Raw genomic sequence first — 14,070 nt, 5'->3', positions numbered from 1 at the left:
ATGTGTGTGGTCAGCAGTTCCTCTTCCTTCTGTTTCAGTGTTACCAGCAATGATGTTGAGTTTGAAACACACTTTTTTTTTCCTTGTTCAGTTCCAACAATCTTGTAGTTTTTCAGTCCCTTGAAGAAACTGGTGACCGTTTTTGTTTGTTTCAAACATGGCTTCTCTATGTAGCCCCAGCTGTCCTGGATCTTGCTCTGTAGACAAGGCTGACCTTGAACTCAGAGATCCCTCAGAGATCTTTGTGTCTCTGCCTCCTGAAGGCTGGGGTTAAAGGTATGTGCCATCATGCCCAGCCTTGGTCATAGTTTTTGAAATATGTGATAGCATTTGCTGATGAGACCCTGGAGGCCTGGAGACTCTTTTTCTGGAAGATCACACCTACAAATTTAATTCCTTCCACAGAGTGGAACCATTCCCTTTGGGAAGTATGTTTCTCTCAAGAAATAAGTAACTGGGCAGAGTAGCACACACCGTAATCCCAGCAGTTGAGAGGTTGAAACCAGGGGGGTCTCGAGTTTGAGGCCAGCCTGGATTACACAGCAAGACTCTTCATTAAAAGGTGAAAGGAATGAACTCATAACTCTGCTCCTTTGAAATACCCTGGAGGCTACTCCATATGTCTAAAACAGGTAGACACCTGTTTGTCACCAAATGTCAACACAGGTGGGCACATTGTTCCATGGTCATCACAGGGCCAGGTGGTCTACTACGGTTAGACCTTGTCTAACTTTCCAAGTTCCCTGGCAGGATTCCCCTCAGCTGAGTCTGTCTGTCATGGACGTTGCCATGACTACTTCCTATTGCTCTTTCCTATTAGCCATTCAGCCAGGACATCTCTTTGCAGGCCTGTGCTTTCCAGCCCTCTACGGTTTGCTGGGCTTGTGGTCCTGCCTGCTAACCTAGAGGCTAAGGACAGGCCCTCTCTGCTCTCATGAAGTTTTTGAGGCTCTGATCCTCCTCCTTGGTTTGCTCTCCTACATCACGAGCCTCTCCTTATGGAAATTATTTCAAGCCCACTACTTCAGAGCTGGTCAAACCGCTCGACTCTGCAGGCACAGGTCCTTCTTGAGAGCAGATTTGGTGGTGAGCAGAGGAGCACAGACACTCCTATACCCTTAAGTGAAGACGGATCCTTCTCTATTGAGGAAGGTTGTGCTTGATCAGTGATGTCTCTGTGGTCACAGCACTAGAAGATTGTCAGCCCTTCAGTACGGAGTTTTAGACAAAATATATAGAAATTAATTGAAATTTCTTATCTAATGGGCCATCCAGAACCAAATGGGGTATGCAATGAAACAAATATTTGATGCCTTCAACAGCTCCCACAGCAGAAGCAAAACAAACAAGGACCCTGAGTTTGAATAGGGCCCTTAGAACCTAGTATAGGCAGACTAGGGCGGCAATCCGAGTTAGGTTCAGGTGGGTTGCTGTGACACTCGGGTCCTCCACTCCTCTGGAGAGGGCTTGCTCTTTCTCTAGGATCAGCTGTCAAGTCAGCTAGTGGAGTAGTCTGTGGCTCTTCTATCTGATATCATGGCTCTGTTCCACAAGGCTAGCTGGGACTTCTCTTATAGAAGTGGAGGACCGAGACTGAGTGAAAGAATACAAGGCTCCTGGAGAATCAGCCTAGGAAGTGAGCTGGCACCAGACTTTCATTGCCGCTTGTTGAGGAGCTTCCAAGTGCCTCTGTAAACAAAGTCATCTGAAAACATAGAATAAAATATAGAATCTCATTATGTACTCCCTGGCAGGCCTGAACCTCTTATGTAGACCAAGCAAGCCTCTAGCCAGAAGCAATCTTCCTGCCTTTGCCTCTTACTGGGATTAGAGGGATGCACACCTGCACATATTTTCACTAAGGAAAAATCGCACTCCTAATCTGATAGCACTCAAAGCCACCAGTCTCAAAAAGTGCAATGTATATGTCTAGGGAGTCACCATTTGTAGGAGCATATGCGTCCAGAGGGAGCTACTGGCCGTGAGAATTGAGGGGCCAGACCTGGGTTAGGGGTGAGCAAGACAAACAGGCAGGGAGGGAGGGAGGGAAGAAGGGAGGGAGGAAGGAAGAGAGGAAAGAAGGAAGGAAGGAGAAAAGATTGGTTGTAGAGAAGTCATTTACAACCTAGTGTAAAAACACATTAGTGTGCTGGTGTCACGTGACCATGCCAGTATCACCCTAACGCATCTGTCCCTGATTTCATGAAAAGAAAGCATGTCGCTAACCATAGCCTGGGAGCTTAGCTCGCCACCAGGACAGGCACTGTCCCAAAAGGCAGCAGTGCCCAGGTGGTAGGGACTCCCTGTGGTTGGCCCATGTCCTGTCCTGCTAAGCCTTTTCCTGGCTGGGTTACGGAAGCAGGTTTCTGCCCCTTGAGACTCAGTTTCCTTCTGTAAATAGTGATGACAATAGCCATTCCTGGATCATGGGGTATGGTAAAGAGGAAATACATAGACGAGAAGATGCGTGCCGCGTGTTTGGCACGTGTTAGAGAGAGAAGGGTGAGCTGGCTCGGCTCCTGCCGTCACACAGCTTGCTGAGGGGTGAGAGAGAAACAGGAGGAGCCACTGTTACTGTTCCCTTGACCGAGAAAACAAAGAAGACGGTTTTAGTGCGAATATAAAATCACTGAGAGCCAGCAGGGTATAAATTCAAACCACAGGCTGTGTGTGTGGAACAGCAGTAGACACCTGCCTCCTGTGTGTGGATTCTATCCCTGCACCACAAGCACAGAGAACCTCAAAATACCCTGAGCTCCGGCCCTCAAAGGGAGACTCCTGCTGGAAGCCTGGCATAATGAATCCTGTGTTAGTTTAGCTAAGCCATGGCTTCCCTCTATGTCCCGGGAAAGTGTTACATAGGTGTGATTAACCTTTATAGCAGTGGCCTCAATAAAAGTGATTACTCCTTAATGTGAGTCTTATGTAAACAAGGAAAGAGGAACTTCTTCCAGGCTGTCTTTGAATGTGAGGTCCAACAGCACCATAGACTGCCTCGCAATTACCAATGAGCTCTTCCCGGCTCCCACATCTCTCTCTCCCTCGTGAGCAGGAACGCAGGTCACACACACACACACACACACACACACACACACACACACACACAAAGACACACACACACGGTCTATACATCAAGGGCTGGAGAGTTGGCTCAGTGTTAAGAACACCTTCTGTTTTTGCAGAAGACCTGGGTTCAGTTCCCAGCACCCACATGGTGGTTTACAACCATCTGTAGCTCCAGTTCCAGGGACTCCAACGCCCTCTTCTGGCTTCCATAGGCACTGCATGCTTTTTGTGTACAACATAAACACCAGCAAAACACCTATGCACATCAAATTTAAAAATAAATCAACCTTAACTATAAAAGTGTGATATATGTCAAATATGCATGTTGTAGCTTAGATATTATGATATCCTAGTATATTCACTGTGTGGCTCATGCTTGTTCCTATTGCCTCTGTTTCTCTGGAGACGCCTAATGCAAGGGCTGTGGGCAGCTCCCAGTGTCCCAGTGTGAATTCTCGGTTCTCCCTCTGTATGTGTGTGTGTGTGTGTGTGTGTATGTGTGTGTGTGCACGCATGTGCGTACACGCACTCGCATGCACGTGCTCAGTGGAGGACTTTTAGCCCTCCACTGGGTGCAAAAGCAAAGCTCCAGAGAAAAGCAGTGCAGGAATTTCACCATGACTCAGTGGTGATGGCCTTGAGCCTTGGCTGCGCAGGCCTGAGTTGGCAAGTGCTATCTGTCCTCTCAGAGACCTAAAGGCACCAAAACATCTGTGTTTCCATTAAGAATATGCTGATGAGACACATAGTTGTGGCTTAAGGAAAAGGAGCGTAAGAGGCAGCCCCTCCCAGCCTGAGGGGTCATCTGTGGCCACCTGAGAGCCCAAGGCTCTATCAGCAAGGTAGCTGTTGAAGTTGTTGTCATGCTAGTTCCTGTCAGCACTGTGAAGGAGACCCCCTCAGCTGGGTACAGAAAAGCCTCAAGGACCATCTGGAGCCCTCACCCCACACACCCTGCCTGTGGGAGTCTTGACAGCAGACTCTGGGCCTTGACTTTATGTATAAATTGAGCCCAATAGCAAAGAGGCCTGGATGAGACGGCAAGGGCTAGGCCTAGTAAATTCTGGGATGAAGACAGGTGATCTTGGGGGTCATACACAATCCTTAGCTGTGGCCCCCTCAATCAACTTGTGGGATCTGGGTATAAAGGGCCCCTGCAGACTCATCTCTCCTGGTTGGTTCTCAGAGAAAGAGGGGCATAGCAAATTCTGAGGGACTGTGAGAAAATATTGTGAGGGAGCCAACTATGTAAAGGGTTAGCAAGGCCTTCTCTGAGGAGGACCCGGGAGATGGGATGTGTGTGGTGTGTGTGCGCGTGTATGCGTGTGCATGTGGACATACACTTGCTCCTGGGAGCCAGAAGAGGGCACCAGGTACCCAGTTCCATCACTCTGTACCATACTTCCTTGAGACAGACTCTCTTGGTGAATCTGGAGCAAGGTTGGGGCCCACTCCAGTGACCCTCCTGCCATCCGCATCCACAGCCCTGGAGTTAGAGATACATGCACACATGCCCAGTACTTGAGTGCCAGACAAGCCTTCTTATCCACTGAGCCATCTCTCTAGGCTCCAGAGAGAGTGTTCCCATCATTCTCTAGACCCTTCTGGCTCCTCTGCCCAGCTCTCAGCACAGATATCATGTTCTAGAACCATCTATGCCTGGGAAGAGCTGATGGTAGGACCCTGCTCCTCACCGAAGGCTTCGTATCTGTCAACTCTGAGTCTGGGTTTGAGTTAGGTCAAGTGCTATCTCTTCCAAAAGTTGTATAACAACCATGAGAAACCCTGAGCCTGGCATGGTGCCTCCCGCCGTTAATCCCAGCAATTGGGAGGCAGAGGCAGGAGGATCTTTGCAACTTTGAAGCCAGCCTGGCCTACAAAGCGAGTTCTAGGACAGCCAGGGTTGTTATACAGAGAAACCCAGTCTCAGGTGGGGAGGGAGGAGATAAGCTCTGATCTTTTTATTCCCTCAGAAATGGCAAAATTTCTCTAAACATCTTGACTTCACCTTAAATGTTATTAAAAAGTAAGAGATGATTTTCCCACAGGTGGTTCTCAGTAGCACTGGGTGTGAAGCCTGGGTGTTTCGCTGTGTTTTGGCTTTCACTGATATTTCTGTAGTCTTGGAACTAATGACCTTGACCATGCTAGGTAAGAGCTATCTCACTGTCCTGTCCTTCCAGCCTGACAGCCAGGGACAAATGCTCACATCAACCTAGGGAAATCTCTTCAAAAAAAAATTTCAAAAACAAACATACAAACAAGGTATTGAGGGTTCTGGGAAAAGCCCGTGAGATTGAAAGCCCAGACAGAATGGGTTACTTTATCCTCCTGGGTTGTGGGGTCTCCTGCAGCCCTGACTGGGGTTGACCTTGCCTAGTGACAACCTTGTTGAATTTTCCCCTTCAGAATGGGAGGTCTGTTGCTGAAGGTTATAGGGGGCCTAGGGTCACCTTGTACAGGCTGAGTCTGGGATCTTCTAATGAGAAGGACTAGGCCCGGTCAGCCTTTTGCTGCCAAGCTGGCTTACCTCTTACCCTCTGCAGTCAATCAGGCAACCTCAGCAAAGCCTATAATTTAGGAAATAGGAAAATGGTTGGTTCCCAAGCCTCAGGTGCTTGCGCTCTGAGCAGGCGAGGGTAGTGGGTGGAAGGGCACAGTGGACAGAGGGATGGTGAAAAGGAGTCCACACACACACACACACACACACACACACACACACACACACACACTAAAGAAGTCCACAGAAAAATGGAAGTGAAGTTGAGTTAGTGACATGCTGTGCCCACTGAGCTGAAAGGGACACCACATCCCACAAAAGGAGGAACCAACCGCAGGGTGTGGTGATCGAGCCTGGCCGGACAGTATAGCAGATGTGTGTGTTTGGTCCGACTCAGAAAGTGACATGGAGTAGGAAGTTCACATTCGTGTCTCTTTGCTCGGATTAGTTTTGTGTTTCAGATGGTTTCTCAAGGTGGATGCTCTCCCTCAGCAAGTGAAGATGATTAATCCTATCTCAATTAGAAAATGGGGACCATTTAGGCCCTTTATCTTCTTCCATGACTCACTCATCCCCAAAACTCATGCTTCTTGAGCATTTGCCCTGGCTGAACAGAGGTTCCAGGACCATCACCCCATTCTCAGGTGGACTAGGGAAGCAGATTCTGAGCCTGGCTCCCACCAGCTCCATAGCTAACATTTGGGACCACAGACCTGCCTGGTTAGTGGCAGCAGCCAGGACCCTCAGACTCCCTGTGGAAGGCCCCCATTCGCTCAGCCCCTGCCTCTCATCCAGCAGGACAGCTTGCCAAGAGCCCCCGAGATCTTCCTTGTACTACCTGAGACAGGGCAGACAGGGGTGGGTCAGAGAGAGTCCGTCTCATTGTGCCACACAGCCTCACAGCTGGCTCCCTCTTCACCTGTGTCAACACTGCCTGGTGTCAGCCCAGTGACAACTGGAGGGATAAAGCACCTGGTGTAGTTGTCCTGAGGGACAGTGCCAAGGCTAGAGAAACGGTCCCGCCCAGTGGTCACAGGACAGCCGGCCCTTTCTCCCCACCTCACATTGTACACACCGTCCTCCTGTCGTTACTTCCTGGGGTTCCAGGGTTCCACCCCAGCTTCCCATGTGTTTGCCCTTCTCAGTAAAGCCTTTGGCATTCAGAACTCTCCACTTCAACCCTGAGCTTTGCATGTCCCTGGACCCAGCAAGCCCCTCACACATCTGGACCAGGAGAGGTTCTTCCCCAGGCTACTACGTCCTGCCCCTGCTGTCAAATCTCCAACTTGCACAAGAGTTAAAACTCCACTCCAGGGGTGTGAGTTCCTAGTGCATGTTCCTGAGAAAGACCCCAGCACTCAGGGCTTCGTGAGGGCACACGAGTCTGCTCCTTGGTGAAGGCTGGAAGTCGCAGGTGCTCAGGCTAGCCCTCCCAGGTTACATGATTTGGGTCAAATCCCCTGATGGTCAGCCTCTGTGTGACATGGGGATTAGCATAATCCTAATAATAATCACGAGTAGAGGCTGCCTTCTCCACACGTGGATGCCAGCCAGCTGGGAAGCAGCCTCTGAGGAAGAGAAGCATGTCTTCACAGGCGGAAGTGCATCCCAAATGGAATTGACACTAGCCAGAAAGACATCCGTTTTCTTTTTAGCACAGGAAGATAGGTGTGGGAGCTCAGGTCTGGGAGAGTTGGTCATGCAGTGCCAGGCAGGTAAGAACTGGCCATCACCCAGGAGCCCAAGACTTATGTGGAAAGGATGGCCAGCAGTCAGGGAGGAAGTAGAAAAGCAAACTTCTCTTCCCGGCAGCTGCCTTTCAGGATATGCTTCATCAAGACCCAGTTATGGTGGAGGCTGAGGAGCCCCTGTGGGTTAACGAGTTCCAGGGACAACTGGGAACTCAATTTTGTTAAAAGCATCCATTGAATCTAGCCATGAGTCATGTGTTTGGTGAAAACTCCAAGGTGCCACAGCCTGGCAGTCTCTCCGGGAGAGTGGCCCGCTGTGGCCGCAGTGGCTCTCCGGAGTGGTTGGACACTACCCAGGCTGTGGAGGCCACATACCTCAGCTGCCCAGATGCCCCACTGGCTTGTGCACACTTCTTTTAATTATAAAACTTAGACATGGGTTGGGGAGATGGGTAAAGCGCTCATAGCGCAAACATGAGGTCTTGAGTTCAGATCCCCTGAAGTCATTTAGAGGCTGCTGAGCCTGGACTCTCAAAGCTGGGTAGGCAAAGGCAGGAGCATCTCTGGAGCCTGCTGGCCAGCTGTTCTCCTGCAACCAGTGAGCTCTGGGGTCAGGGAAAGAGCAACTGAGGAAAACATAAACACCAACCTCTGGCCTCTATATACGTCAACTTGTACACACGTGGCCACATACATGAACATATACACACAGTACACACAACTGATACTCAGTGAAAAAGCCCAAAATAAGTAATGCACAGTGACGATGTATTGCCTTTCCTCCCCTGCAAGTCATACAAACCAGGTCAGACAGATTCTGCTTTGTGACGTGCAGTTCCCAAATGAGCGAGAATGACTTTAACCCATAATCAATTACCCAAGGCTTTTCACCTTTCTCCTTCCTGAATTCCCTTCTTGTCCCCACCCACAGCTCTTTTCTCGTTAAGATTTCTTCTATTTCAGTGATGCATATACGTGTGTGAGGAGTGTGTTGGGGGGGGGGGCAAGGGCAGCAGTAGGTGATTGTGCGTGTGTTGTGTGTGTGCAGATAGCCTCAGAATCCAGAAGAGGGCACGAGACCCCTGGAGCTTACAAGCAGTTACCAGCTGCTCCTGTGTGTGACAGAAACTAAACCTCTGTCCTCTGCAAGAGCAGGAAGCACTCGGAACCACTGAGCTATCTCTCTGGTCCCTGCTGTCCTGACTCTTGTAAGCAACAGAGACTGCAAGGAAACCTTTCAATTTTTATCATCCAGTATGATGTTTAAGTTACTTTAAGTTGGATAGTCTTGGTAGATGTTAAGTACAGGCCCATTTCCCTTTAAAAAAAAAAAGCTATTAAAAATCATCAAAACTGGACATTCTTTATTCTATTTTCCCCTTATTTTACTTGTTACATTTTTAAAAGCCTATTAACCACCAGGCCTCCCTGACTGTTCTCTTGTTTTTCAATAGAGAAAGGAAGGAAAATTTCAGCCAGCCCAGAATTCAGAGTCTTAACTTAGAGAGAGTCCTTCGGCGTAACAGGCTAGTGATTACAAGGAACTTTGGGTTCAGATGGTCACTTAAGCATCCAGTCATTTAGTCGCCAATTCTGCCCTGGCTGTGTTGTGTCAGGGGGTGAAGTGGGGCTCTGATGGGTTGTCACCTAGCAACTTAAGCCAGCAGATGCTGTTGTTCAGGTAGAGCAGGGCTTCTCCATCTTCCTAATGCTAGTGACCCTTTATACAGTTCCTCATGTTGTAGGGACCCCAACCATAGATTATTTTCGTTGCTACTCTATAAGTGTAATTTTGCTCTTATAAATCGTAATTTATAAGATTTATATGATTTGCTAATGGTCTTAGGCAGTCCCTGTGACAGGGTCAGTCAACCCCCAAAAGGGCTGCAACCCACAGGTTGAGAACAGAGGAGAGAATGTCTGGCAGAGAGGGGTGCCTTGGAGAGGCTGCTCTACCGAGGTGTTTTACAAGGCACGGGGGAGTTTGAAGCCTGTGGGTCAGACTTCTGAAGCCCAGAGCAGAGTGAGAGAGTGAGGCTCACAACAGTCTCTCCTCTTCCCAGAGCTGCCCCAATCAGCAGCAGCTCCTGACCACCATCCGCCAGCTGCAGCTGCTGCTCAGCGGCCAGGAGACCCGCTTCACGGAAGGCATCCGAAACATGAAGAGTCGGCTGACCACGCTGCAAATTATTCTGAACAAAATGGTTCCAGGTGCACCTCCAGGTGGGTCCGAAATCGTCAGGCTAGGGCCAAGCCCTACTACACTCAAGAACCTTCCCTGCAGCGTTCTTCATCCAGTTCTCCCTGGCGTGTCTGCGTGTCTGTTCACACGCACACATTAAAGTTACTCCTGTCCCCTATATTTGATAGTCACCTATTTCCAGGTTTTTTTTAATGATTTATTTATTTCAGTTTTTAAAAATGATTTATTTATGTGTGCCTGTGTGTATGCACACGTGTGTGCATGTGCCCAAGAAAGCCAGAGAGGGCATTGGATCCCTGGTCCTCTTCAGGAGCAGCAAGCCCTCCTGATCACTGAGAAATCTCTGCTGCCCCCTTGTTTTCTTTTTATATTATGTAGCTCAAGTTGACCTCCGATTTGCTGTGTAACCAAGGATAATCTTTTTTTAATAATTATTTATTATGTATACAATATTCTGTCTGTGTGTATGCCTGAAAGCCAGAAGAGGGTGCCAGACCTCTTTACAGATGGTTGTGAGCCACCATGTGGTTGCTGGGAATTGAACTCAGGACCTTTGGAAGAGCAGGCAATGCTCTTAACCACTGAGCCATCTCTCCAGCCCCCCCAAGGATAATCTTGAACTCCTGATCCTCCCACCTCTGCCTCCCAAGAGCTATAGTTCGTCACCACACCCAGCCCCTTTCCTCTTACACCTTTTATTCTAGGCTTAATAGCCACATAGGTAGCAACCTATAATTTGACGGAATTGTCAGGCGCATCACTCGGCAAGCAGAGGTGCGTTTCACCTCCCTGTCCTCCCCAGAGAGCACCGTCCACTCTCATTCTGCTTCTGTCCCTGTTTTCATTTTTGGTGTAACGTCTCTTTGCTCAGCTGGTTTGAAGTTCACAGCCTGGAAGGCTCAGCTCCCTCCCACCCATGTCCTCCACCACCCATGTCCTCCACACAGGCACATTTCCACCCCGACCTGCCCAGAATGCGCACTACAGCCCTTGTGATTTTTCCACGAGCCAGCATGGCTCTGGCTTTTCCTGCCCGGAAGTACATTCTCCAGTGACTCACCCAGTTGGTATGGGAATAAGGGCCCCCAGAGTAAGTCTCACTTGTCTGGGGAACAATGGGACACCCCAATTCCCTCCACCAATGGGAGGGCTCTAATACTGGGTCATGTTTTCCTGGTGACGCTTTTCACTTTCTAGGCCTGGGGGTGAGCACTGGGTTTCTCCTGGTCTAGGGGCTTAGGGGACAGGAGATGGAGCCTGTGGGATACCTGACATCATTGGTCCCCTGTGACTGTTTTTTTAAGGCCTTCTCTGTTATGTGAAGTCACATTTCCTGGGGAAGGCTTTCATCATTGGTTCAATAAATCACATTTCTTTCAAGGCTCATTTATAGAACATACTCTGTGTGCCAAGCACTTGACTGGGGCTGGGGCCAACAGAAAGAACATAGGCCAGATCACACTTAGGCAGAGGACGCTGACAGTAAGCATGAAGACACAAATGTGTAGTAGTCACAAATGCTAAGAAGAAAGCAAAGCACACGGGGACAGAGATGCATGCCAGCCAGGGATCCCTCTGGGAAGAGGTGACATTTGAATAGAGACCTGAAGAGCAAGGAGAAGCTGGCCTGGTGGTAGACTGAGCCTGTTCAGGAGACTTAGGACATCCAGGAGGCTGGAGACAAGAGAGAGCAGAGGAAGTAAGTGTTTGTCTCATCAACCTGATGCTCGGCACCGCCCTGTGAGGCCCTGTACACACAACCCTCTGTGTCTCTGAGCATCAATTTCCTCAGCTTTCAATGGGCCAACTGTGTGTTCCCTCCTTCTCCTCTCCAAGAACACTGGGAGGTCTTCATGAGATGTGGCATGTAAAAGGTGTAGCCCCATGCCAAGTCTGCAGCAATCATGAGAGAGAGAGAGAGAGAGAGAGAGAGAGAGAGAGAGAGAGGTCTTGTGAGTGGCATCCATGCCTCCGCAGCAGCCCAGGAGGAGGGCTCCTAACCCTTCCTCTTTACCTTACAGTTTCCTGCCCTGCTCTGGATGCCCCCGCTGATGGCAGGAAGTTCGGAAGCAAGTACTTAGTGGATCATGAAGTCCATTTTACCTGCAACCCTGGGTTCCAGCTGGTTGGTCCCAGCAGCGTGGTGTGTCTTGCTAATGGCACCTGGGATGAAGAAAAGCCACACTGCAGAGGTATGGCCATTCTGCCCCCTCCACACCACACAGCGTGGGTGTGTTGATCAAAAAGGGTCATCCCTGAGACATCTGATTCTCTCTTTTCTTTGTGTGTGTGTGTGAGGGAGAGACAGAGACAGAGAGAGACAGAGAGACAGAGGCAGAGAGAGATAGAGAGTTCAGGTAAAGACATGGATTAACCCGTAGGTTGTCAGTTTGTCCTCAGTCTCATTATTTGCTACTGTGTATGCCGGGCTGGCTGGTCAGCAAACTTGCAGGGTTACCATAGTCCACTGGCCAGCCAGTCTAGTTGAAGTAGAAGGCTCCAAGTCTTGAAATAAAGTGGACAGTTTCAAGACATCCGACCCCTATTCTGGCTTCTGTGGTCACTACACACATATGGTACATGGACACACAGACAGGTACACACATGCATATAACATAAATGAACATTTTCAAATTTTCCCCAAAATATTAGGTGATAAAGAAGGACACACGGAATGGAGGCAAAGACACATGAGCCATAAAGACACTATGGAGCTTTTATTCTCTGGTTTCAACTCTTTCTCATATACATACATATATACATACATACACACACATAAGTACATACATACATACATACATACATACATACATACATACATACATGTGTACATACATACATGTGGAATTTTGAAATTTATGCCCTGGCAATGCTAAGGCATGCATGGCGGGGCTTTATTTAACTTGTCCATATTGGGTTTCATGGTCTAAGTTGATGAAGATAACTGACCAGGTCTCTTCTTCAAGAGGGCACCAGATCTCATTGTAGATAGTTGTGAGCCATTATATATATATATGTGTGTGTGTGTGTGTGTATATGTATACATATACATATATATTCATGTTGGAAAAGTGAATTTGAATTTCTTGGTATTGGAGTATCTAGAACCATTAAATAAATAAACAAACAAACAAATAGGTAAATAAATAAGCAAAGTAATTGATTGTGAAAGTGTAAAAGCCCGAGTGAAGTTCCATGGCTTCAGAGTGGCCATTCTGTGTATAAGTTTACTGAGGTGGTCAGAATTGGGACTGGGCCAGTGAGTGGTTGCCTTAAACCAACTGTGTGATGCTTGACTTGTGAGTTGGTTAGAATAAAGAGATTATATTTAATTTCTTTTTCAAAATGAGATCTTGGATATTTTTCGTCTCACTAAGTGTAAACTGGGCCTAGACGTTTACACTGTACTGATGGCACGAACTAGGTTACAACCAACTGGATCAACAAGCTGCTAGGCTCAGCCTCCCCCAAGTTGGCACGCTGTACCCGCATTGGCACACACGAGTGCTGTCTTCAGCCAGGGCCGCACAGCAATGCCAGATAGCTGCTACTGAATCTTCTCAGGGAACTGTGACCATCCTGATTCTGGGGATGAGTCTTAGCGTTGCTGGAGTTGTTAGGATCAGAGCTCAGCCCTGGCAGCCTTAACTACACTTGGCCACCTGTCCTCGATGGGCCAATTAAACAGACAAGTAGTGAAAACCAAGCATAAAGGCCTGAGCTTGGGCCCCAGCACCCACATAAAAGCAAGGTGTGATGGTGTGTATCTGTAACTCCAGCACTGGGGGCTGAGGGACAGGCAGGTCATCAGAGTCTGTTGGCCAGCTAAGCTAGTGGAATTGATGAGCTCTGAGTTCTCAAAAACTAAGACGGGGGCCTGGAAAGATGGCTCAGTGGTTAAGAGCACTTGCTGCACTTCCAGAAGACCTGGGTTCAATTCCTAGCACCCACGTGGTGGCTCACTCACAACTGTCTATAACTCCAGTTCCAGGGGATCCAATGCTTTCTTCTGGCTTCTGTGGGCACCAGACATGTACACGATGCAAGACATACATGCAGACAAAACACATATTCACATGGAATAATCTAAACATGAACAGCAGTAGAGAAAGACACTCAGTGTTGACTCCTGATCCCTATTCTGGCATGCGACGCTTACACACACACACACACACACACACACACACACACACACCAAAGAACTGTATACAGTCTCTTCCTGGGAGACGAGTTCCTGCTCTGGTTGGCACCATGTTTTAGCCTTTCCTTCCCCCAGGATGAGATTCCTGGAAAAATTCCAATTCTTGCTGTCCTTTGTCTCAGTCCTATGAGAGCCAATGGGTGGGCGTGTCAATTCCAAATGTCTTCAGAACGCCTCCTCTCCTGCCAAGACAGTTCCATTGGGCTGGAGCTCAGCAATCTGGTGACCAGCAGCTGCTGAGTGTGCCCAGTTCAATTTCCACATCAGCAGTTCTGTCGCTGTGTATTGTGACCACAGGGAACAAAAATCTTAATTACGGCCCTTCACGTCAAGACACAAAATCTCAGTGCCAGTGAAACACTTGGCAGCGCTTTAATAACTGTCCAGTGCCCACTCCGCAGTCAACTGA

General features: G+C 48.6%; 1 protein-coding gene across 1 annotated transcript in view; it reads left to right on the top strand.

Annotated features, from left to right (window-relative positions):
- Window positions 1-14,070, top strand: part of Fbln7 (fibulin 7) — a 33,269-nt gene that overhangs the window by 7,023 nt on the left and 12,176 nt on the right. The window contains exons 2-3 of the mRNA XM_026788508.1: window positions 9,321-9,480; window positions 11,482-11,652. Of these exons, the coding sequence (XP_026644309.1) occupies window positions 9,321-9,480; window positions 11,482-11,652 (331 nt within the window). The remainder of the gene's footprint in view (window positions 1-9,320; window positions 9,481-11,481; window positions 11,653-14,070) is intronic.

The sequence above is a fragment of the Microtus ochrogaster genome, unplaced genomic scaffold (genome assembly GCF_000317375.1).
Source record: "Microtus ochrogaster isolate Prairie Vole_2 unplaced genomic scaffold, MicOch1.0 UNK3, whole genome shotgun sequence".
NCBI lineage: Eukaryota > Metazoa > Chordata > Mammalia > Rodentia > Cricetidae > Microtus > Microtus ochrogaster.
This window is presented reverse-complemented; position numbering and strand designations above follow the sequence as displayed.